General features: G+C 55.7%; 6 protein-coding genes across 6 annotated transcripts; 3 read left to right on the forward strand and 3 right to left on the reverse strand.

The window, feature by feature from the left end:
- Positions 1-122: 122 nt before the first annotated feature.
- On the forward strand, positions 123-1403 carry MONBRDRAFT_32858 (uncharacterized protein; the record flags this gene model as incomplete). The annotated part of the gene is made up of 4 exons (XM_001746729.1): positions 123-327; positions 413-739; positions 865-1085; positions 1203-1403. 4 exons carry the CDS (start codon positions 123-125, stop codon positions 1401-1403), a joined length of 954 nt encoding a protein of 317 aa, XP_001746781.1.
- A 373-nt stretch (positions 1404-1776) lies between these two features.
- MONBRDRAFT_37501 (uncharacterized protein) lies at positions 1777-5753 on the reverse strand (the record flags this gene model as incomplete). Its single annotated transcript, XM_001746857.1, has 6 exons — positions 1777-2063; positions 2150-2427; positions 2508-2559; positions 3103-3341; positions 3445-3641; positions 4914-5753. The coding sequence occupies 6 exons, from the start codon at positions 5751-5753 to the stop codon at positions 1777-1779; spliced, it is 1893 nt and encodes a 630-aa protein (XP_001746909.1).
- A 351-nt stretch (positions 5754-6104) lies between these two features.
- Positions 6105-7052, forward strand: MONBRDRAFT_9113 (uncharacterized protein; the record flags this gene model as incomplete). The annotated part of the gene is made up of 3 exons (XM_001746730.1): positions 6105-6282; positions 6620-6706; positions 6805-7052. 3 exons carry the CDS (start codon positions 6105-6107, stop codon positions 7050-7052), a joined length of 513 nt encoding a protein of 170 aa, XP_001746782.1.
- A 559-nt stretch (positions 7053-7611) lies between these two features.
- MONBRDRAFT_37502 (uncharacterized protein) lies at positions 7612-10791 on the reverse strand. Its single transcript, XM_001746858.1, has 12 exons — positions 10698-10791; positions 10472-10584; positions 10080-10363; positions 9862-9939; positions 9521-9712; positions 9296-9442; positions 8953-9174; positions 8713-8810; positions 8543-8633; positions 8344-8452; positions 7899-8228; positions 7612-7812 (listed from the first exon to the last, which is right to left on the reverse strand). The coding sequence occupies exons 2-12, from the start codon at positions 10557-10559 to the stop codon at positions 7700-7702; spliced, it is 1752 nt and encodes a 583-aa protein (XP_001746910.1). The 5' UTR covers positions 10560-10584; positions 10698-10791; the 3' UTR covers positions 7612-7699.
- A 4540-nt stretch (positions 10792-15331) lies between these two features.
- Positions 15332-16975, reverse strand: MONBRDRAFT_26355 (uncharacterized protein; the record flags this gene model as incomplete). Its single annotated transcript, XM_001746859.1, has 4 exons — positions 15332-15432; positions 15523-15610; positions 16264-16334; positions 16369-16975. The coding sequence occupies 4 exons, from the start codon at positions 16973-16975 to the stop codon at positions 15332-15334; spliced, it is 867 nt and encodes a 288-aa protein (XP_001746911.1).
- Positions 16976-17526: 551 nt separating this feature from the next.
- MONBRDRAFT_37503 (uncharacterized protein) lies at positions 17527-22036 on the forward strand (the record flags this gene model as incomplete). The annotated part of the gene is made up of 11 exons (XM_001746731.1): positions 17527-17639; positions 17754-17986; positions 18124-18278; positions 18522-19090; positions 19191-19401; positions 19461-19615; positions 19721-19956; positions 20026-20207; positions 20313-21222; positions 21352-21659; positions 21775-22036. 11 exons carry the CDS (start codon positions 17527-17529, stop codon positions 21949-21951), a joined length of 3249 nt encoding a protein of 1082 aa, XP_001746783.1. The 3' UTR covers positions 21952-22036.
- Between the last annotated feature and the right edge of the window lie 94 nt (positions 22037-22130).

Here is a 22130-nt window from a genome sequence, read left to right on the forward strand (position 1 = left end):
TTTCAGGGTATGTGTGACCGCGCTGGCTCGCTCCAGCTTTTGGGCTTGTCCCGTGTGGGGCAAGCCAAACGACGACCAAGACGGGCTTGGATGGTCATGAGAAAACAACGCGCTCTCACATGATGCGTCTGCCTGGGCCAATAGATCTGTGCTACAGCGTCGACATTGCCTTTTGCTCCGTTCAGCTTACCAACGACATGGGTCGCACTGCAGTCAATGTGCACGCTACGAGCGTCAACACCACCAACATCAGCCGCCAGGACCTGGTTGATTGGATCAACACCACCCTCAACCTCAGCTATTCCAAGGTCGAAAATCTGTGCACTGGTCAGTCACCTCCGTTCCGGCACAGACCCAGACGGCCCAACCCACTGGCCATTTTTTTACTCACCCTCGTGTATACCGTCAACAGGCGCGGCGTACTGCCAACTGATGGACATGATGTTTGGTCCGGGCGTCGTGCCCATCAAGCGCGTCAAGTTTGACGCCAAGCATGAACACGAGTTTATCGAAAACTTCAAGCACCTCCAGCAAGCTTTCCTCTCAACCAAGTGTGACAAGGTTATCCCCGTGGACCGCCTCATCAAGGGCCGCTTCCAGGATAACTTCGAGTTTGGTCAGTGGTTCAAAAAGTTTTTCGATGCCAACTTTGACGGTCGCGACTATGACGCGGCTGCCCGCCGCGCCGGCAAGAAAGTGATGGCACATACCAATCCCACCAACTCCAAGGTGGCTGGCGGTACGTCATTCAAGGCGGATTTCAGTCAATCAAACCGTTTGCTCTCGCTGCTTGGCTTTGGCCACAGCAGGGCTCGGTCGCTCAAGCTCACACTAATGTTTTATTTTTTCGTCCGCACTGCTTAGCATCTGCCACCCCGTCGACTACGACCTCCCCGAGCAAGCGCAAACCAGCAGCTGCCTCAGCTGGCGCTGCCTCTGCCTCAGCCTCAGGTTCGGCGGCTGCACGCTCCCGTGTCTCTGGCCCCAGCACTACTGCCGCTGCCGCCAGGGACACTGGCTCTTCCGCCGCCAACAGCCAGGCGGTCAAGGAGAAGCAACTGCAGGTCGATCAGCTCTCCACAGAGGTCAGTCACACGCAGCACGCAGAGCCTACGCGAGAGGCGGCCTCCATCCATTCCTCTACATTTCGCCTGACCGACACGCTATCCAATTGTAAATGCTGTTGTTACGCTATTTACTAGGTCGAGGAACTGCGCCTTACTGTTGAAGGCTTGGAAAAGGAGCGTGACTTTTACTTTGGCAAGCTGCGTGACATTGAGATTATTTGCCAAGAGGTACCGGAAGATCAGCGCGGCTCAACCATCGAGCGTGTCTTTGAGGTGCTCTACGCTCTTGAAGAAGGCTTTGAGGCCCCTGTCGAAGACCCCGAAGAAGCATATTAGACCGCCAACTCTTTCGCAAAGTCCTCGCTCGCTGCACCAGAGTCGTGAATGTGTGTGACAAACTCGCCTGGTGCTCCTGGTTTTATGCCACTCGTTCCCATGCCAACACTTGCACTGCACCAGTGTAGGGCGCGCCGTGCTGTGCCCATTCTTGGCTTCCTCTACCGTCCTTTCCGAGTGATTTGTGTCCGTTCGTGCTTCCAGGCAAACAAGATAATAATTAACGTTAAACCCTCAAGCTCAAAGCCATGATGCTGTCTGGCAAGACGATGTACTTTGCAACTGTGATATCGTAACAGGCTGCTGTGTCAAAAGGTTTGGATATATGAAAAAAGGAGACAGGGAACCAGGATACCAGATCCCCCTCTAAATTCTAATTCTGGTCCACGACAGCGTCCGTGCGCTCGAGTGTGTACAAGTAGGCTTTGATACCGCCCACGTTACACTGGCGGCGGTCCAGCTGCTGCCAGTTGGTGGAGGTAGTCAGATGCATCTCCATGCACTTGCGCATCATCGTGAGCAGATAGGCTCGACCCCCAGGACGAACCACCCGTGCCCACTCCACCAACAACAACGGATATAGCTTTCGCATCAAACGGGGCTTGCTACAGCGCTTTCCCCAAGGCATGTCACAAACCACCCGGTCGACGGCGCCCACACCTGCCACAACGCCAACAAAAGTATGCCATCGCCAAATTAGATGCATGCCCAAGCCCCTTGTCCCTCGAGCACCATTCATGACTTACCCAAGGGCAGGTGACGAGCTGACGCGTAAAAGGACAGGATACGAGCTTGGGCAGAGGGAGGCAGGCAGGCGTTGACGTTGGCTTTGCCAGTTGCGAGGCTTTCCCGATCAATGTCGGAGTTTAAGAATGTCACATCGGGAAACTCGGTCACTGTTTCCACGGCAATGGTCATGGCACCACACATGGGATCCAAGCACACTTCATTGGGCCAAGGTCGAGCAATCCGCCCCAGGCCAGCTGCTACACTGGTTTGCAGGGATGAATAGCCTTGCTCCGTCCTAAACATCCAGAAGAACGAGACCTCTGCATCAGTCTGGTCAAGCCAAAAGCAAGCCGTACCCATCCCAGAGACTCGCACCTGTGTCGGTCAACAATTTCCTCCCCAGAGCGCACCGTGATGCCAAACACTGCTGAAAAGGGCATGTTTAGCAAAACAGCATGCACCTGTGTACTCGCAATGCAAACCCGGCATTGTCATGAGCGCGCAGAGTGGTGTCTTGAAAAGCCCCAACGACAACAAAAAAAAAATCATAATAATCATTTCCCAGCACCTGGACCTGGCGTCAATCATGGACATACCGGGAGATGAAAGCGCATGAGATCAACCTGCCAGCCGGTTCTGCCAATGGGCGCGACACGTTAGCAGCATGAGTGAAATGCACACAAGCAGGAAGCAGCCAGCCAGAAGAAAGGGAGAAGGGGCACGCACAAGGCTTGAAGCGCGTTGCCTGCGCAAGACTCCACGTCCATGCAGCGTGCAGGCCACGCGCCATCCAGGGCCTTTTCGACAGAAAGGCGAAAAAAAACGTTGCGAGCGTCGCTGTGATCGGCGGCGACGCCTGGAGTGGCGGGTGGTATGTAACATTCTGCTTCGACGTCAAAAGTAGGCTGGGGCAAGTCGGATTGCGTAAAAAGGCTACGCACAGCTTCGTGGGCCAAAGGCAAGGGCATACCAGTCGCCTCTGCATCGTCCTTGTGCCGGCGCCGAGCGTAGGCTTCTGCCTGGGCTGCAGACAATGCCCAGCGCCCATGACCAGAGGAGATCCATGCCTCCACTGCGTCAAGCGCGTGGCCACCAAGTCCAGCGAGCAAACCGTCGGACACAAGGCGAGGAAAGCCCTCAAAGTTGCGCCGAAAAGCAGAGCGTGGAAAGCTGGCCACAGCCAAGCATGCGTGCAGCGAGCGCGGCGTCCTACAAGGAAAAAAAAAAAAAAAAGAAGAAGAAGGCAAAAGAAGGCAAGGTGTCAGAGGAGAAAAGTCTGCATCACTGGAAGCTGCAAGAAAAGTGGACCCACGTGAGCTGGCGAAGCGTATGTACGGGTGTGCTCGTGATGAAGAGGACCAGGCCTTGAATTGTGAGGTGTGCTGTTAGCTGTTTACAGGCAGCAAAGACCTCGGCATCCCGGGTTTGGTCGGCAAAAGGGTCGAGGCGCCATGGCCTGGCCAGCTCGCAGAGCTGCTGCGCTAGAGGATGCTCAAGCACAATGGCTTGCTGCAAAGAGGTTGGGAGGGCGGTTTCATCCACGTGCGCATAGCTATCCCGCCCACTCTCTCGAGCCACGTCTCGTGCGCGCTCGTCAGCTGCACTGAGCTCGCGTTGCAAGAATGGACCGACAATGCGCGCATCCGTCTACAAACCCGACACCCCAGTTCGCAGACTCACGTCAAAGGCTTTCAGGTCAAGGCACTAGAAAAGACTCACGAAACTCGACCAGGCCGCGTGTGGTACCTGCACCCGGAGCAAGAGCGCACCTTTTCACAGAGTTCGTGGATCAAGGCCAACTCCAGGCCGTGACCGAGCACAGCATAGTAGAGTGTCTGGCCCTCGGGAATATCAGCCCACATAATGCTGACCAGCGGGCAGCAGCAGAGTCTCAAACTCGGCTAGCACGACGTCACGCCCAGCTTCTACAACCTCATTCTCCGCAAACCCCCAACCGACTACGCTGGCCGCTGATGCCAAGTGCTTGTCCCAACGACGTCAAAGCGCAGCCGCCGAGCACGCGGTTAAGTGTGTGTGTGTGTGTGTGTGTGTGTGTGTGTGTGTGTGTGTGTCTGTGTGTGTGTTAAAAGCAGTTTTGGTCACATTTGACCGCAATGTCAGAAAAAAGTTTCCGGGTCGCTTCGGGCTCTCGCTTCTTCGCGACAAGCGGGCCGATGGCTCTTTGGAATCGGCTTGTGTACTCTCCGGACGTGTGGCTCGGCCTGTGGTAGATGAGCTTGTGCAAGTGAGCTGAATTTGTCCGTGTCGGATCAGGAGTATGAGGATGATAGGCTCGCTCCTCGCACCTGGGTCGAGAGATCATAAGACGTGGCTGAAGCTTTGTAACCCGACTGCGAGCAAGCCTCGCACTGTGAGCATGCCGCCCATGGCGCGACCGTGATCAATGAATCGGATTCTGGAGACTCTGGTCGTTACTCAGGGGCTGTATTGTACCGGTCTCGTCTTCCCCAACGGATGGATTTATCGCTTGAGTTGGATGTAAAGCACTGACGCGATGTGAATGCTGCATCAGCGAACGCGAGTCAGTGTGATCCACACCAGCAGAACATGGGGCACGACCGTGCAACAGAACGATTGAACCTCTACCGCAACGACTCAATTGCAAACAGCAAATATGCAGAGCAGATTCTGGAAATTCAGGTCAGGGTTTCCTCAGAGAAGAAGACAGAGTCAGACGAGGGCGCTCACTTGGGAAATATTCAAAGTGTGTGAAATTGAGAATGGTGCTCGCGCCAACTCCCAGGTCTAAACAGAAAAGACCTCCAGCGCGTAGATGTAGTAAGTGACGGCTGCCCCCGTGGGGCCACTGAGCCAAATGTGCACTGCTGGGGCATCTACATCGTTGTTGTGCGCGGTAAAACGAAAGGCATAGTGCTCCGCGTTGCCCGTTCCCGCTGCTGAGAGAAGATTGTCAACACTATACCCCGGATTTGTCGCGCCAACAAACGCAAATCCCACAGGAATCTTGGCGGTGAAACGCACCACCACCGCGTGACCCTCGAGCTTGGGTTGCATTCCGACCACCAGAAACCCCGGATAAGCGCCCGGCTGGATCTGGCCAGTGTCTTCGTTGAGGGTCTCGTTGGACACGATTTTGAGAACTTGGTTCCCAACCATTAGTGGTGCCGTCCCTTCTTCGACCGCTTCCGGCATGCTCAAGATGTAGCACACCGACGTGTTTGTGTCGGCTGCGTTGGGCGAGAGCGGGTTGCAAAAGTTCCTGCCGCTGCCATTATGACGGTATGGCCCCACTGTGCTCCGCCATTCCCGAGACAGATTGCTAAAGTCCATAACAAAATGAGTCTGGCCATTGGCAAGGCCTCCCAGCACCGCATACGCCAGCGGCACGCTGCCGCCGGCAGCCCCGCCATGGAGATCGATCAGCAGCTGCTCCACGCCCTCCAGCACGGCCAGACGCGCCAGCACATCCACGCCGTTGATGTACACGCGCGACTCGGCCGTCGCGCTGATGTGCACGTTGCCGGCATCGTCTGCAGCCACCACGGCATCGTCCGTTGCGCACACGCCACACTCTGACCCCAGCAGCACAAGCAGCGCCAGCAGCGCAATCAGCCCCATCCACTCGACCCGTGCCGCCATGTCACGTCTCCAAGAGCAACTGCCCCGACGCTGCCTTAACGCAGACTCACACACACACACACACACACACGCGTGCACCAAGGCTGGAGATCTTACGGGCAGCCCCAGTCACGAGGCGCACATCTCATGCACACACGCCCACCAGCCCCAGAGGAAAATTGAGTCCCTCCCACCTTTTTGCATGCTTTTGATATTTGTCATGCTTTTTGATATTTGTCATGCTTTTTTTAACGCAGCGGGAACAACAAGAATATAATATAAACACCAACTGCACCAACTAAGGTTCCAACGCTGAAGCTGCGAGCAAACTTATCACCCAGGGGGCGCAAAAATTTTATTATGGCAAGCTTGATGGCCCAATGTGATGGCTATGGTGGTGATGGCTATGGTGGTGATGGCTATGGTGGTGATGGCTATGGTGGTGATGGCTATGGTGGTGATGATGATGGTGGTGGTGGTGCTGTTGATGATGATGATGGTGCTGATGGCAGTGGTGGTGCTGATGATAATGATGATGTTGCTAATGATGGTGATCCTCGAGAGGGGTGGTGATCCTTCAGAGACGTTTTGAAGCGTAAAGCCGAAAAGCAATGTGCATCACCTCAGAACGCCATGCAGTAGTCCACATCTTTTTTCCCAGGCGCTGCAGAGCTCGCTCCAATGCCGCATTTTTCTATTTCGACTTGGCGGAATCAAACAAGCATTCAAGCCCGGAAAACTGAATTCTTCACCATTCTGATCGAAGACAGCAACGATGGCAACCATGACCCAATGCAAACGTCAATGCACATGGCTTGTTGTGCTCTGGCTGGCCGTTTTCGTTACACAGGCAACAGCAGACATAATGACACAGTCGTCTCTAACAGATTTATACAATTCAGATATCAGGTCAACCCAACAGGTTCAGCGCCCTGGACAATGGTCCGGCTACGACGGCTTTGGCTTTCACGAAGGTATGGCACACTTTTGACTGTCCTGCCGATGGTGCCAAGTTTGAAGGCTGTTTGAAAACATTGATAGACAAAAATGATGGCCATGCCATGCAACGCAGGAACTGTTGCCACTACGGATCAAGGTGACTTCCTCTTGCACAATACTCCGTCGGGCGGTGGAGCCGGTCGGACCGTCGTTACCTCAGCTGATGACATGTCTTCGAAGTGGAAGAATGTGGGCGAACCAAAGTTGCACGAGTCCTACTCGGTAGGAGATGCCATGCAGGATGAGGCCAGCCATGGCTCGTATAACCTTTTCTCCAACAACTGTATGGATACAAGCAAGCGCGTTCATTCACACGACTAAGATTTGGCGCCAAGCATCTATAATAGCGTGGTGACTGACTTTTTGACACGTGTGTGTGTGTGTGTGTGTGTGTGTGTGTGTGTGTGTGTATGTGTGTGTCCCGTTCCATCCAAGATGAAAAACGGGCGCGTGGTGAGGTTGGCATCTTTACGCCTCAAATCGATCGTCAAAGTTTCTTTGAGTATTCACTAGCTTAAGCACCTCGAAGCCACGACCTTTCTTACGCGTGAGCGGTGAAGTGTCGCGTTTCCCGACAAGATGTTATTGTCCATGGTCGCAGCAATGACGAGGATCCTTGCTGAGACACTAGCAGATGGCGTTTGAAATCATAAATCAGATCTGATAATACTAGTAATACTACTACCATAGTAAAAAAAAAACCAAAGCTATGTCTGAAACCAGCGCCAGGACGTTCAAAGCTTCCCAAACCACGAAGACGATACATGATGACTGCTACAAAATCATTCTTGTTTTTATTCATCCTTTGACACGCGCATCCTTCTCATCCCTGTTGAAATAATCCTGTCCGAGTCGAGAATAATAATAATAATACATGTAATAATAAAAGTAGATCCGATGTAATAAAATGCGAAACAATATTATCACAATTAAATGGGGTTGAAACACAAGGAACACATGTTGCAGGTTTACTTCTTGCCAAAGACGTTGAAGCTGCGAGCAAACTTATCACCCCAGCGATCTACGCTGGCTGCCACAGACTTGATGCCGCCAGAAAAGCCCTTTTCGTTGGCTGGGGTCGCTATACCACACACATGGGTTAAGAATAATGAGGGGCTTGATGTTTGCTGTTGCTCAAAACGCGTCTCGCCTGAGAGCAGCACTTACGGATACCAAACATGGCACGCAGAGCTTGCTTCAGTTGATGGTGGTCATAGACGCCGCTCAGACCCTGATCAAGGTTGACCTTGTACAAAATCTTTTGACCAGCCTTGCCGGCCACGTTGCTGAGAGCTGGACCATGCTCGTCGTGCTGGATCTGGATTTCTCCAATCACAGCAAAGGTCGCCTGGGCGTTGGACTGGGCAATCACCTCAGCCATGGCATTTTGCAGGGCCAGCGAGGTATTTTTGCCTCCATTCTCAGCCAGCGTGCGCGCGCGTTCGGCGCGCTTGAAAGGATCACCGCCCTGTGGGAAGACGGTGTTCCAGTCCACGTCTATTCCAGAAAACAACGATGGTGGGTGAGAGCATGCGCGAGGAAAGTGCAGACACACATGGTCGCGAGGCCACCGATGGCCAATGAATTCCCTTGTCCGCTTCTGTCCACCTACCGATGCCCACGGGGCGACCCAGGAGCTCGCACAGCTGAGCCTGCGTGTTAATGAGTGCTGTGCCAACAAAGTAGTTGATCAAGTTGCGCTCTTGCGCCTGGGTCCAAACCTGCGCGGCGTTCACGACTGAGTCTCGCTCAGAAGAACTCTCAACTATGCTTTATTGTGCTCAGGGGCGCGTGGCCTCGATTGGACGCACCTCGGCATGAGCCATGGCCTCATCGTCACTGAAAGTGCCAGCAAGGCCGTTCAACAGCTGATGTTCAACGACCAGCACCAAAGAGCGAGGCCTATCGTACACGATTCGGGTGTGTAAGCGTGAGCGCACTTAATAAGGCGGACGCGGCCAGGGCACTTCGGACAACGAACTGATTCTGAGTGTGAAGGACTTGACGATCCACAATCTGTTGATTTGCCGAGTCGAGAACCAGCATGCGCTTCTCCTCACTCGTCGAGGTCAGGCGCACCTGTTTACCGGAGACATTGTGTCAGGGTCCATGTCAGGAGGCGGGCTGGTTCAGCGGACAAGGCCTTTCCGTTCCCTTCCGTTAAGGTTTGAGCAGGGTTTAAGCAGGGTTTTTAGAGCAAAACGGGTGGCGGTACACTCACCTCTTGCACAGCCTGAAGAACCAGGTTTTCAGGATGGACACGCTTCAGGCGCTCCAGAGCCCGGACCACTGGGGCAGCAAAGTGCTGGCTGCGGATTTCAGCCATTTTGGGATCGGTCGTCGTCTTGGGTTTGTCCAGTACCGAACCCAATATTTTATCCATTCCCTCGTTCAATTGACGCATGCCGCGCTTGAAGCCCGTATCAGTAGCCATCAGGCGAGCCTAAGAAGAACAGTCCCGATGAGATGTGATAGTGGAGGCGGGTGAAGGAGAGACAACTGCAATGAGCACACGCAGGAATGAACGCGGAGCAGCCAGCGTCCATTGGGCCAGCGAGCCATACCGTCTCCAAGCGCTTTTCTTGTGGTAGCGAGTTGAGGATGGCCGTTGCATCCACTGTGATATTGGTTGGGTGGCCAAGGGTTTCACTCAGACGGCGTGTGTGCTCGGGGATAGCGTGAGTGAAGAGAAGATTCATCAAGCGGCGCTCCTAAAGCGAGATAATGTCAATGTAAGAGTGCGATGTGGAAGGCAAGGACGAACCGCCGTGGCAGGTTGAGCAAGGTACCTCGGCAAAAAAGCTAATCTCGAGCATTTGTTGCATGGCCGTCTTGCCGGGGCATCCATGGCGCGTATTGGGCCGGACAAAGATCATGATGGCGCCCTGGGCAAAGGTGACACCGCTGGCGTCAGCGGGCAAAACCTCCACGCGCTGGACCTGCATGGCAATGTCAGCCTTGACACTACCATCCATGGCAGCCTAAGAAAACCGCGGAACCCGCAGATGCAGTGCCATGAGCTTCATAAAAGAACCTGCTTGGCATGTGCTAGTTTTTTCTTGGTCTTGCACGTGTGTTTTCCTGCTTGGCAGGCCGAGGCTCATCATGGGCGCAGCGAAAATCATCCCACCTTCTCAATGGTGTGCACGAGGGTGGCCAGGCAACCCGACTTTTCCTTCAAGAGCTCTTCAGCCAGGCTTTGACGATTCTACGTTGTTGGCACGAAGGCACAAGCACAGGAGCTGAGTTGAACGTGTGCCGTCACGGTCGAGCCGGGTTTCTGCTGCCTTGCATGAAAAGGCAACAAACTCAAACGTCAGGCGCCGACAATGGCTCAAGTCTACAAACCTGGGCTGAAGTGCACGGGCCAAGGATGCGGTTGACATCGATTTGCAGCGGGCAGCCACGGCTGAGACACTCGTTGAGGCGCTGCTGAAGCGCAGGCAGCGTCGAAGCGAGCGCATTGGACACAAAGGCGTGCTCTTTCTCCGAGGGCGGAACTACTGTGGCGGGCGGACCCATGACATTGGGGATGGCGACCGTCATGGGACCTGGGCCAGTGGCCGAGGAAGCGAGTGATGGGTTGGGTGACGACATGGACGACGTGGGTGGGGCCGGCAGCACAGCACCAGCTGTGACCAGGCGGAGGCCTCGGCGTGAGTTCAGCAACAGCAAGTGTTGGTGGCGATTGGCAAAAAAAAAGAAAAAAAAAAAGACGTTAATATGAATGGGAAGCCTACCGTTTTGAGGAGCATAACTCGGCAGTGCCTCGTTGTTGGCCTCCTCCACGCCGTACGGCGGGGGTGGGCGTGGTGGCGGAGCGCTCATGTTGGTTGATGAACCTTTGAGGTCTCTGTGCACGCCAAAGCAGCACCGAGTCACAAGCGTCTATGTGAGAGAGACGTGGCTGCCTATAGTCTCCTCCATCTGCGTTCCAACAACGTCATCCAAGCAAAGGGCACTGACCTGTTCAATGTGCAATTGGGACCACAATCCCAGGGTCAGGTCCAGCAGCAGCAGCAACGACGACAACGACGACGGCGACGGCGACGGTGACGGCGACGACGACGACCAGACGAGCAAAACTTGAAAACGCCACTGACGACACACACTCAGCACAAGCACAAGCAGGGATTTGCTGTGGTGGCACCTGTGCCTCTGAATCTCAGTCGTGGTGTTGTCGTTTCTCTGAATCCTTACTACTTTGCCTCATTTGTCGCCGCTCAGAGGTTTGGCTTGATGATCCCTCTCTATCTCAACACCTCGCTTAGCCCGTATCTCTGATGATCAACAAAAGTCAGAAGAAAAAAAGACACATGCAACGCGCTTGATGCCTTTTATATTTGACAAACACACACGTAACACTCCTGTAGCAAGTTGAAGGGATCATCGAATTGGGCAAGGGATTGAAACGTTGCGATGCGGCTAGAGGGCACCGAGCCAGACGGCCAAGAGGACCACGACCACGCTGAGGGTAATGATGATGCGGGTCATGTTGCCAAACAAAGCCTGATACACAAACTGAATGATCACGGGGAGATATGAGAAACGCGCTCACGACACGAGCATCATTGTCCCGCAAAGCGCAAAAGGTACGCAGCAGCCTCACCTGGAAGCCCTTGCCTGCTTGCTGCAGACGCGCAGACACCTTGGTGAGCGTTGCCAGTTGCTCTGGGGTCATGTTGGCCATTTGTGCTTGCATCTTCTTGGCCTGTTCGGGAGACAGGTTCATGCCCATCTATGCCACACATTCAAGTGAGCGTGATCCGTGCGCACTTCTCCAGTCGGACACCCCGCTGTAGGGTCAGGCAAACCTGTTTGCTCATTTGTGCCAATTGGTCGGGGTCAATGTTCTTCATCATGTCGGTCATGGACTTGAGCATCTCCGGGTTATCCATCATTTGACGAGCCTATGCCATGACTCTGGTGAGACCAGAGGCTGATCGGATGGTGGTTCTTGACTGTACAAGTGCCAAAGCATGTCAAACAAGAAGAGACTTGCCATTTCCGAGGGATCACCACCCATGCCAGCCAAGGGACTGGCAGCAGAGGGCGCGGCAGCGGCGGCACTAGCAGGAGCTGCGGGGGCGGACGCGGCCTGTGCAGGGGCCGGCGTAGCAGACATTTTGGCCGCATTTTGCTTTGCCATGCCTGCAAGCGTCTGTGGATCCATCGAGGAGAACATTTGACGTGCCATGCGGATTTGATCGGCCGACACACCCATCTGCATGACGCACATTATGCGAGAATGAAGGAAGAATGAAGATGGTAAGCGCAGATGGGCGCGGAAAAAAAAAAAAAAAAGATGATCCCTGCTGGGTCACACCTGTGCAGCTTGTTGCGCCAGATCGTCATCCGATTGATGCGCAAGCATGTCCTTCACCATGGCAATGTACGACGGGTCCTGTTTGATACAAAGAAAACGTGTGCATAAGATGTGTTGCTGGGCGCGCAATTCAGACGCGACACCAACGAATTGTATGCAACCACCGCCTCAAGCTCAACACATATGACACGCGGAGCGGAGACTGGTGTCAGACCTGCATCATGGCCATCATCTCCGGAGTAGGAGTAGGCATCGAGCCCGGGGCGCCCATGGGTGGCATTTGGGTAGGCGTGGAAGCAGGCTTGGGAGCGGAAGCAGGCTTGGGTGTGCTCTTGGGGGTGGCCGCTGCTGTGGTTGCTTCTGCTGCTGCCCCCGCCGGGGCCGGTGATGGTTTGCTTTTCTGGACAGCACGGGCAAGAAAGTAATGCCTGGGCATGAGAAGAAAGAAAGAGCAACGCCCCTGAACGACACAAGGAATCCCACCTGTTGCTCAGGCGTGTCACCAGTATCACCAGCTGCCACCGGATCTTCCTGGGCGCGTGATGATGATGCATCGCGTGTCTCATCATCCCCAGCCTCAGCTGCAGCAGGCTCAGCCTCTGCAGCATATTTCTAAGCAGGGCGTTTGGTGTCAGAACGCGGCCCATCAGAGGCCGAGGAGGTGGTGGCACAGCTCGGGCCTACCTTGACGCGTTCATAGGCGCTTTTCAGCGTGCTATCATCTGGAGTCAGGGCCATGGCTGCCTCCATATCGCGCAAGCTGCAAAACAAAAACCCGCCCAAAAGCGCTACAATGTGACAGGCGCACATGCCCGATGCACCATGTGCAAAACGACCATCGCTTGTACCACCTGTGACAGACCTGGCAGCATAATCCTCAAGCAGCTCATATGCCAGCCCTCGACGATAATGGGCCTTCATGTTGGCACCCGCCTTGAGAACCTATTGGTACGGCATCACGGCCCACAACACACAGACTCAACAACACGCTGCAACATGCCTCTCGAGCAGACCCCAACCCCACCGGGCGAGAGATAGGGTTGCAGACAGACCTGGGAACACAGATCAATGGCTTCCTCGGGCTCGCCATTCTTAACTTGGCACAAAGCAGCGTTGAGACGGCATGCCTTGACAATGTCACGGCTGGCAGCCGAGTCTTGATCCACAAGACCAGCAATGGCACGGCGGTAGCACTTGAGGGCCTCGTGATAACGACCGGCGCGAAAGTGCGTGTTGCCTTCCTCCTTCTGACGCGTGGCATTCGCTTCCCCAGGACTCTGGGCAGGTGCAGCACTGGCACTGCTGGCACTAGCACGCTGGGCATGGGCCGCCGCCATGTTGGACGCCTGTTCCAGCTGCTCGGGCGACATGCCATTCATTTGCGCCTGCGCTCGCTTGATGTCGTCCACGTTGAGGTTGGCTTGGCCTGTCATGCGAGACATGTTGGCAATCGTGGCGGGGTCCATGCTCGCCATCTGCTGCATCATGGCCTGCCGCTGCGCCGGCGACATGGATGCCATCATCCGCTGCGCCTGCGCTATCATCTGCGGGTTCATCATACTCGGATCCATTCTACCGATGTCGATGATCCAAAAAAAATTTAAAAAAAAAAAAAAAAAAAATACGAGGCGACAACGTGTGCACATGCGTAACGCACTCGCCCTCATCTCTGATTTCCCTCTGTCCTTATGCTTAAGACACAAACGCGCAGACACCTCCTCTCTACCTCAGGAATTTGTCTGACATACAGTTGGTAATTGTGTCGTCCTGAATCGGATTCGGGAGATGAGCTGCCAGCCCGAGTACGAGTCCTGCGCGCCCGCGTTTCGATGGCCCAACGATGGCCCAGCGATGGTCTAACGATGGACCAGAGATGGAACAACGATGGACCAACGGTGGTCTAACGATGGGCTAACGATAACCCAACAATGGATGAGGCTTTTGGTGTCCATGTGGCAGACAGGGTCAAGGGGCATGGGAGCGCTTGGCTGGTTTTACTGATCAAAGTTGTCTGGGTCTCTCGGTTCAAGCAGATATGTTTTGCGGGGCATGCCCGCTGGGGTGACATCCATGGATGCTCGAGCGACTTGGATCCTTTATGGGTACGTCCTTGGCCGCGTGTGGCTCCTCACAGTATCATCTCTGGCATTGTTTTGTTGTTGCAGCCACGATCAAGGCATTCGCAATTTCAGCTGGCACAGTCCGCTACGCTGGCCTGCTTGCTCATCTTGCTGTGTAGCACGCTCAAGGGCACGGTAGGCTTGTGGAGCACGTTGTCTCGGCGTCAGCTTCTGCAGTACGAAGCCCACGATGGTGCGCCTGTCAACAGCGTGCAGCTACACATTGGCGAGGCATCCGCTGTCGAGTCTGACCACTTGCTGCTGCTGAGCTTTGGTCGCGACGGTGCATTGCATGTTGCCCAAACTTCAAGTAGCGCACCGACGGAAGCACAACCCATCCTGCATGTGGGCCTCGGTACTTCTTCACTGGCCATGGCCGCCCTCTTCTGCCAACCCGACGCAACCAAGCGTCCAGGCTTTTTCTTCCATGTTCCGGGACCGGAGCCTGAGCTCCTGACAACCGGGGCTGTCGTGTTACCTGACGGGGATGACGACGCCCCTTACGTCGCCCGCCCAGCGGCAGTCTATGCGGCCGATAAGTTTCAGCACGAGAACAAAAAGTTTGGTCTGATCACAGGCCTGCATGTGGTTGAAGGTCAGCCACGTAGCATGCCTTTGCAAGCCGCCGGGACCTGAGATATGACTTCCTTGCATCCCATTTCTGAGCGATTGCCTTTTTCTTGCTCTGGCAGATGTGCTCTTCACCGGACACGAGAGCGGCCATGTACTTTGCTGGCAGCTGCCCACTTTTGCGCATGCTTGCAGTGCCACGACACCAAAGCACATTACCGGTACTGACTAGCTCTTGTCGTGCTGCCAATGCGCGTGTTGATGAGCATGAATGACCGTTCTTGTCGGTCCAACTCATGACCTTGTCATGACCATCTTCTGGTTGTGCGGCCTTGCGCATCGACTTTTAGACGCAACTTGCGAGGTCAAAATTCCCAATGTGGAAACGGCCATTGCTATTGCCAGTCAACCAGGCACTGCCCAGGGCCAGGACCGTGTGCTTGCCGTTGCTGGAGCCGGTACTTGGTGGGTTTGCGTGGTGTAGGCCGGGCGGATCAGCTCAAGGGGAACCACTTTGCATGCTTTAATCAGATGCCTGTCCACCCACTCCTTCTTTCCTTGTTCAACACCTCTGGCTTTGCACCTCACAAGCATTGTGGTGGACCATTCTGTTCGGGAGCAGCATCGTCCGAGTACGCTACAGCGACAGAGCCCTGACGGTGGAGCGGTCCATTGAACTGGGTGCCTTTGGTGTCAACAGTTTGGCGTACGATTATAGCGAGCACCTGTCCTGTCGTTGTGACTTCCACATGCTTTCTACGGGCTACCGACTTACCGAGGTGAATCGGACCGGGTAGATTCCGGGATGATGGCAAGCTGCTGGCAGCGGCCTCGTGGGTGCGCGGCCAATTCTTTTTAGTATCCTGGAAATCGGTGGGTGGATGGCCGCATCGTGAACTTTTCCACGTGGGTTGACGACGGCCAGCTCACAAGCACGGCGACGGATGCCTTAGGGTCGTGTGTTGGGCGCACTGTCAGCACATGTGGACGCGATTCAGTGCTTATGTTTTTGCCAGGACCGCCTTGTTGCTGGTGGAAAAGACGGCCGCATCAGTGTCTGGCAACCTTACCCTAGAGCTTGAGAACTTTTAACAGTGTGGCTGCGCCACCCAACCCTTCCTTTCCTTCTACGCTCGAGCGCATCAATAGATCCGATTGCCGTGCCAAGCACCCCAGCACACGGTCACATGCTTTCACAAACCGTTCTTTTGACACATTGACTTAGAGGAGCCCTTGTGTGATGCTTTGCGTTGAAATGAATTATGATTTTAGCTCAGATAATCACCGGCAAGCAACGACGAGACACAAGGGACACGGTTCGCGACGCACAGCGTCCATTAGCAACAGGCCAGACGGATGGAGCCGGCCTTTTCCGAGGCGCAGCAAAAGTGCCGGGGGCAGTTTTCTCAGGCAGTTTTGAGACCGGCATGTTGTCGCGCTTGCAGCAGGGCGGCATCGGGTGAAAGGGTGCTGAAATCAAAGGGCTTGATATCAGACTCTTCCGGCGCAAGCGTACCTGTCCACCAACCTCGGTGAAGCTGTAGCTCGGAGGACTGTGCCCTTGGCCAGGGTTGCCAGCCGCCAAAGCTAAAAGCATCCGCGGCGCATCGCCGGAGCGTACGTCCGCAGAGGGAGAGGGGATCAGGTACGGGGACCGTTTTGGGGGCGTCGATAGTGAGGGGCGGCAGAGGCGTGACCAGATCGGGCTTGTCCTGCGTTGGTTCGGATGGCGTGGACACCGAGGTAGGGTCTGGCACCATTGCCGCACTGGTCTTGGGCTGGGTAGTTGGTGTCCATGAGAAGCTGGTCAGAGAGACTGGGGCTGGCGTCGGGTCGGTGTTGGTGGTAGTTGTTGGCGGGGTGGCCGCCTCTGATCGCGCGGTTAAAAGGCTTGCCAAGGAGCCTTGCGTCGATGCTCCTGTCGATGCAGGTGCTGCCGCAGATGTGGCCTGTCTCTGAGCCAGCAGACTCGTCAGCGAACTTTGAGGTGCGGGCGTGGCAGCCGAGGCCGAGTTGCGATTCGCCAGCAGACCCGCCAGCGAGCCCTGGGGAGCAGATTGTGCCGGGGTGGGCTTGGCAGCCGAGGCCGAGTTGCGATTTGCCAGCAGCGCTGCTAGCGAGCCCGCACCAGCCTGCGATGATGTCGCTGACGATGCAGCATCCGCCTCTTTCCCTTTTCGCGCTGCCATCAAAGCCGCCAGTGAGCTGCCACCACCACCTTTGTCCATCTTGGCACCTTGGCACTGCGTAGTAGCAAATCGTGAGAGGGTATAACAACAACTGGAACCAAAGAGCCAGAGCCAGAGCCAGAGCCAGAGACAAATCCAGTCATGAACCCAGAGGCAGGGTCAGAAGGTCAGAAGCTGGCGCGTTCAAGTTAAGCACCAAAAAAAAAAAAGGAAAAAAAAAAAAAAAATGAGAGAGAAAAAAAAAAAAAAAAAGAGAGGGAAAGGTTTCAAAATCGTCACTGTCTTCGTCAGTTCATCACGCAATGTCAGCATTTCCTGCGCATGACGAGGTGAGCGAGTCAGAGAGAGAGAGAGAGATGATGCGGACCATGTGTGTGTGTGTGTGTGTGTGTGGACATGTGGCTGCCCGCCAATGGCTGGCTGGCTGGCTGGCTGCTTCCCGTGTGGGCTTTCGGTCTTGACTGCCATGGGGTTGGACATGCTGCTTGATAAGGATGAAGGCCGGTGGGTCTGATTGTGTTGCGTTGTGCTGGCTTGTGCGTATTGTTGGCTGCTGTAGGTAGATTTCTGGGTCGGAACAATTTATCGCCATGGCCGCGGTGAAGCAATGGTCCAATCTGCCGGCGGCAGCCCCGGGCCAGGGCGAGCCCTTGGCCGCGCACGCAGAATTTGAGGACCTCTGTACTATGATTGAGGAACAAACGTAGGTTTTGCCGCCAGGAACAAGCTGACGGCTGCTCGCTGGGTTGCTGCTCGATTTTCCTATGCTGATCACCAGCCTTACCCGCGTGGCTCAATGTCGACACGTTCCCTCCAGGTATGGTCATACGGCGCTGGTGCAAACTCCTTATGGCACCCGTCCACTGGTGTACGCCGACTCGACGGCTTCGGGCCGGAGCCTTGAAGCCATCGAGGGTTATCTGCAGAGCCACGTCATGCCCATGTACAGCAACACCCATACCACCTCCTCCGCCTGTGGCTTGCAAACCATGCAACTCGTGGAAGAAGCGCGTCAAATCATCAAGGACGCCCTTCGTGCCACAGATGAAGGTGCGCATCAGCTCTTGTTCGTGCACCTGCGTTTTTTGGAGCGACACCATCTTTACCCTTCCCTTCTCGGGGGGCCTTTTGCTCCTGCTCCGCCAACCCAATTTTGCATACGTGCTGACTTACTCGTTCACACGCAGATGCCGTCATCTTCGCGGGCAGCGGGTCCACCGGTGCCATTAAAAAGTGCGCTGAAATTTTGGGCCTGGGTCTCTTTGCCACCAGCGCGCAAGGCCAGTACCTCTGTACCTTCCCTGGCTGTCATCGTCGTTTTCATGACGAAGCTGCTGTCACGGTGCGTTCCACGCCGTCGCGCTACAAGCACAAGTAATGTCTCTGGCCTTTTCAGTTGTCCGGAAACGTCCTTTGGTTTCTTCTCCCATCTCCCATCTCCCATCTCCCATCTCCCATCTCCCATCTCCCATCTCCCATCTCCCATCTCCCTTCTCCCATCTCCCATCTCCCATCTCCCATCTCCCATCACCGCCTGTTGCCCAATGTTGCCGCCTCACCAATCTGCCTGTCTCAACCCCCAAAGCTCCATGCTCGCACGCACGGTGATGGTGATTTTGCAGCGCGCAGCTGGCGCAAGGCGCATGGTGAAACCAATGCCGACCGAATCCAGCGCCAGACGCAGCCCCTTGTCCTGGTGGGCCCCATGGAGCACCATAGCAACTATTGCATCTGGAAGGAGAGTGGTGCACAGGTTCTTGAGGTGCCTCCGGGCCCTGATCACCGCATCGACGCCGCCATCTTGGCTCAGCTCTTGGCCCAGCACGCCCCGCACCGTACCGTGGTGGCCGCCTTTAGCGCTGCGTCTAACGTGACTGGTCTCGAAGAAGACGTCTCGGCCATTACGCGTCTTGTCCACCAACACCATGCCATCGCTGTCTGGGACTGCGCTGCAAGTGCCCCCCACGCCCGGGTGGATCTCAATCCGACAGACCCTGCCAGCCGACCCGACGCGGTTTTTATCAGCCCCCACAAATTTCCTGGTGGCCCCGACACACCAGGGCTTCTCTGCATCAAGAAGAAGCTGCTTTCCAATGCGGTGCCCTCCACCCCAGCCGGAGGCACTGTCTTTTACGTCTCTGGACATCAGCATCGGTGCGAAGCAAGCACTGGCTTTGTTTCGGGCCCTCTGTGGACGCTCGCACATTCATGCACGCCTTGGCACCCAAGTGACTCACTCTGGACCTTGTTGTAGGTACATGGAAAACTCGGAAGAGCGCGAGGAGGGGGGCACCCCCAATATTCTAGGCAACATTCGTTGCGGCCTCGTGTTTCGCCTACAAAAGGCGCTCGGCGTTGAGCGCATCGCGGCCCGTGAACAGGCGATGATGAGCACCATCATGAACCGTCTGGCTGCCGTGCCCAACCTGTGCGTGGCAGGCGGCGACACGCCTCAGCGTCTCCCGGTACGTGGTGGTTGTTTGGGACTGAGGGCCATCGCCAGGCATCAACTGCCGTGGTGCAGGGATTGCGCTTGCTGCTGGCATCTGATGGAAGCGGACGTGTCATGCAGATCCTCTCCTTTGGCATTCGCCATCCTCGCGATCATGGGCGCTTTCTGCACTGGAACTTCGCTTCGGCGTTACTCAACGACCTCTTTGGTGTTCAAGCCCGAGGCGGGTACGATTCGCCCCACAGGACCGTGTTACCCATCACGCGTTTGCCTTTGCTCTTGTTCGTGCTCTGATCACCCGATGCTGTTGCCACATGGTCTCGCTTGGACAGCTGCCTCTGCGCCGGTCCATATGCACACCGCCTGCTGGGTATTAGCCCCGAGGATGCGGTGCAGCTTGAGAATGCGCTTTTGGACAAGCGCGAAGTTTTGCGTCCTGGCTTTGTTCGCGTGTCCTTTTCCTTTCACTGGCCCGAGGCCAAGTTGGACTACGTACTGCAAGCCATCGAGTTTGTGGCACGACACGGCTACCTCTTCTTGGATGACTACCTCTTTTATGTGGATACTGGTACGTGTGCTTCTCCATGAAGGCCTGCAGCGCTGCCGGCCACTGACGCGGCCCATGTTTGATATCTAGGAGAGTATCGCCACCGCGCCTTCCGCAACAAAAGTCCACATCGCATGTGGCTCAGCGAGGCTGTATTCGGGAGCGCCGGCTTGAGTGCGCCCGTTCCACCACATGCTAGAGTAGAAGCCAAGTCCCTTTCAACGCCTCAAGAAGCCTTGGCGGCCGCACAGCAACTGGCCCAAGAGCGCCAGGTGTGTCAACGTAGCGGTGTAGTCTACCTTTATCTCGACCTTGCTTGACTTCATGCGGGGTGTCACATGTCTCACTCAATGCCACCGCACTGATGCTTTGTCTAGACGGCAACGAACAGCACGGCCACGGATGCCGAGGCAATTTTGGGTTTGCCCGAGGGCCTTCGTCGTCTTGTCTGGTTCCAGGCGCAGGTATCACCGGCCGCCAGTCTCTCGAGTCGAACTGCAGGCCAGGCGGGAACCGGGGACAAGTCTTTGCAGTTGTTGGCGGATGCTGCTCCTCTCGATGCGGCGGCCTGGAATCAATCCACAGCGCCGCTTTCTGAACCAACCGAGGCGAATCTGGACGCCGCGCCAGAAGCTGCGGCAGCACTGGATGGCGAGGATGGCCCGGTGCTAGCTTGCCCACTAGTTTTGATGCGCGGTCGCTTAGCGCCGCCTCCTTCGGCATTGCCACTTCCTGCTGAAGAGGATGAGGGCGAAGAGAACGACGAGGACGATGGTGACGCCGATGAGCCCACGCACGCGACCATGTCACAGGCCGGGGGCAACATGGCGGGGACTGAGACTGCGGATGACGTGCTCTTTGACACGTCTGCGTTGGGCGGCGAGTCGGACGGAGAGGAAGAGGAGGCCGCGCCTGCTGCCGGCCCCACCTTCCATCGTCTGGCGTTGAAACCCAAGGTTCCGAAGAGCCTGCTGCGCACGGTGGGTGAAGCCATTCGCGACTACGACATGATTCAGGAGGGCGACCGAATCCTAGTGGGCTTGTCTGGTGGCAAAGATAGTTTGAGTTTGCTGCATTGCCTGTTGGCGCTGCAACGCAAGGCACCCGTGCGCTTTGAGGTGGGCGCGGTGACCATGAACCCCAATTTCCCGGGGTTTGACCCGCGCCCCTTGATCCCGTACCTAAAGGCCTTGGGGGTGCCTTATTTTTTCGAGTCACAAGATCTGCTAGCGCAAGCCCAGGACACGCAGCCCAGCTCCATCTGTTCATGGTGCGCGCGGATGAAGCGTAAGTCAAATCTCTGTCGCCGGTAACTATGCTGCTTGGAAGAGGGAGGGGTGTTTGGATTGTTTCGGGTTGGGCTTCAACGTGCTGTCACATGCTTATGTGGCTTGGGACCATGGCGCTGGTGTGCAGGGGGAATTCTGTATTCGTGCTTGCGTCGCGAGGGGTACAATGTTTTGGCATTGGGCCAGCACCTGGATGACTTGGCCGAATCCTTTGTCATGAGCAGCTTCCACAATGGGCGCCTGCGGACCATGAAGGCCCACTACTGCAACGGAAAGGGGGATGTGCGCATCATTCGCCCCCTGGTGTACACGCGTGAGCGACAAACACGCACCTTTGCAGCCGAGTCCCACCTGCCCGTGATTCAAGACAATTGCCCAGCCTGCTTTGAGGAACCCAAGGAGCGATACCGGGTCAAGACCCTCCTCGCCAACCAGGTGATTGCCACTTGCATTTGGGATCGCTTCGCCGCCGCTCTGTCCTGTCCTGGGGTGCAACCTTTCTCAATCCACGACATTGTGGGCAATTCTGACCGCATTGGTTTGTTATTAGGAGCACCTGTACCCAAGTCTGTTCCGAATCCTGCTGCGTAGCATGCGACCATTGATGCGGGACCACACGCTACCAGCCTGCGTGAGCGCCAGCAAGCTGGAGGAGATCAACGCGCGGGATGGGGAGCTCGTCTACCATGGACAGCGGCCGACCGAAGAAGAAGAGGGGGATGAATGATGAAGCCACCCATCAGCTCAAACAGTCTGTACCAATGCCAACCCCTTGCAAACCCATAACAGAACACCAACCCGTGCGCCCCGCGCCCTGCCCTGCTGCTTATAGAGAACTTCTTGACGTGTTGCCCAACAAATTCATTCATCAATCAGAAACTAGAAAATCTGACATTCAGAGAGATC

This window comes from Monosiga brevicollis, genomic scaffold (assembly GCF_000002865.3).
Source record: "Monosiga brevicollis MX1 MONBRscaffold_14 genomic scaffold, whole genome shotgun sequence".
Lineage (NCBI taxonomy): Eukaryota > Choanoflagellata > Craspedida > Salpingoecidae > Monosiga > Monosiga brevicollis.

Bases quoted from the DNA above. Each gene is read 5' to 3' on its own strand.
- MONBRDRAFT_37502 (XM_001746858.1), bottom strand. From the start codon at position 10,559: ATGAGCGCTCCGCCACCACGCCCACCCCCGCCGTACGGCGTGGAGGAG. The intron at 8,811-8,952 runs GTGAGTGTACCG...TCCGGTAAACAG, and splicing joins TTCTTCAGGCTGTGCAAGAG to GTGCGCCTGACCTCGACGAG. The intron at 7,813-7,898 runs GTAAGTGCTGCT...TGTGTGGTATAG, and splicing joins GCGTGCCATGTTTGGTATCC to CGACCCCAGCCAACGAAAAG.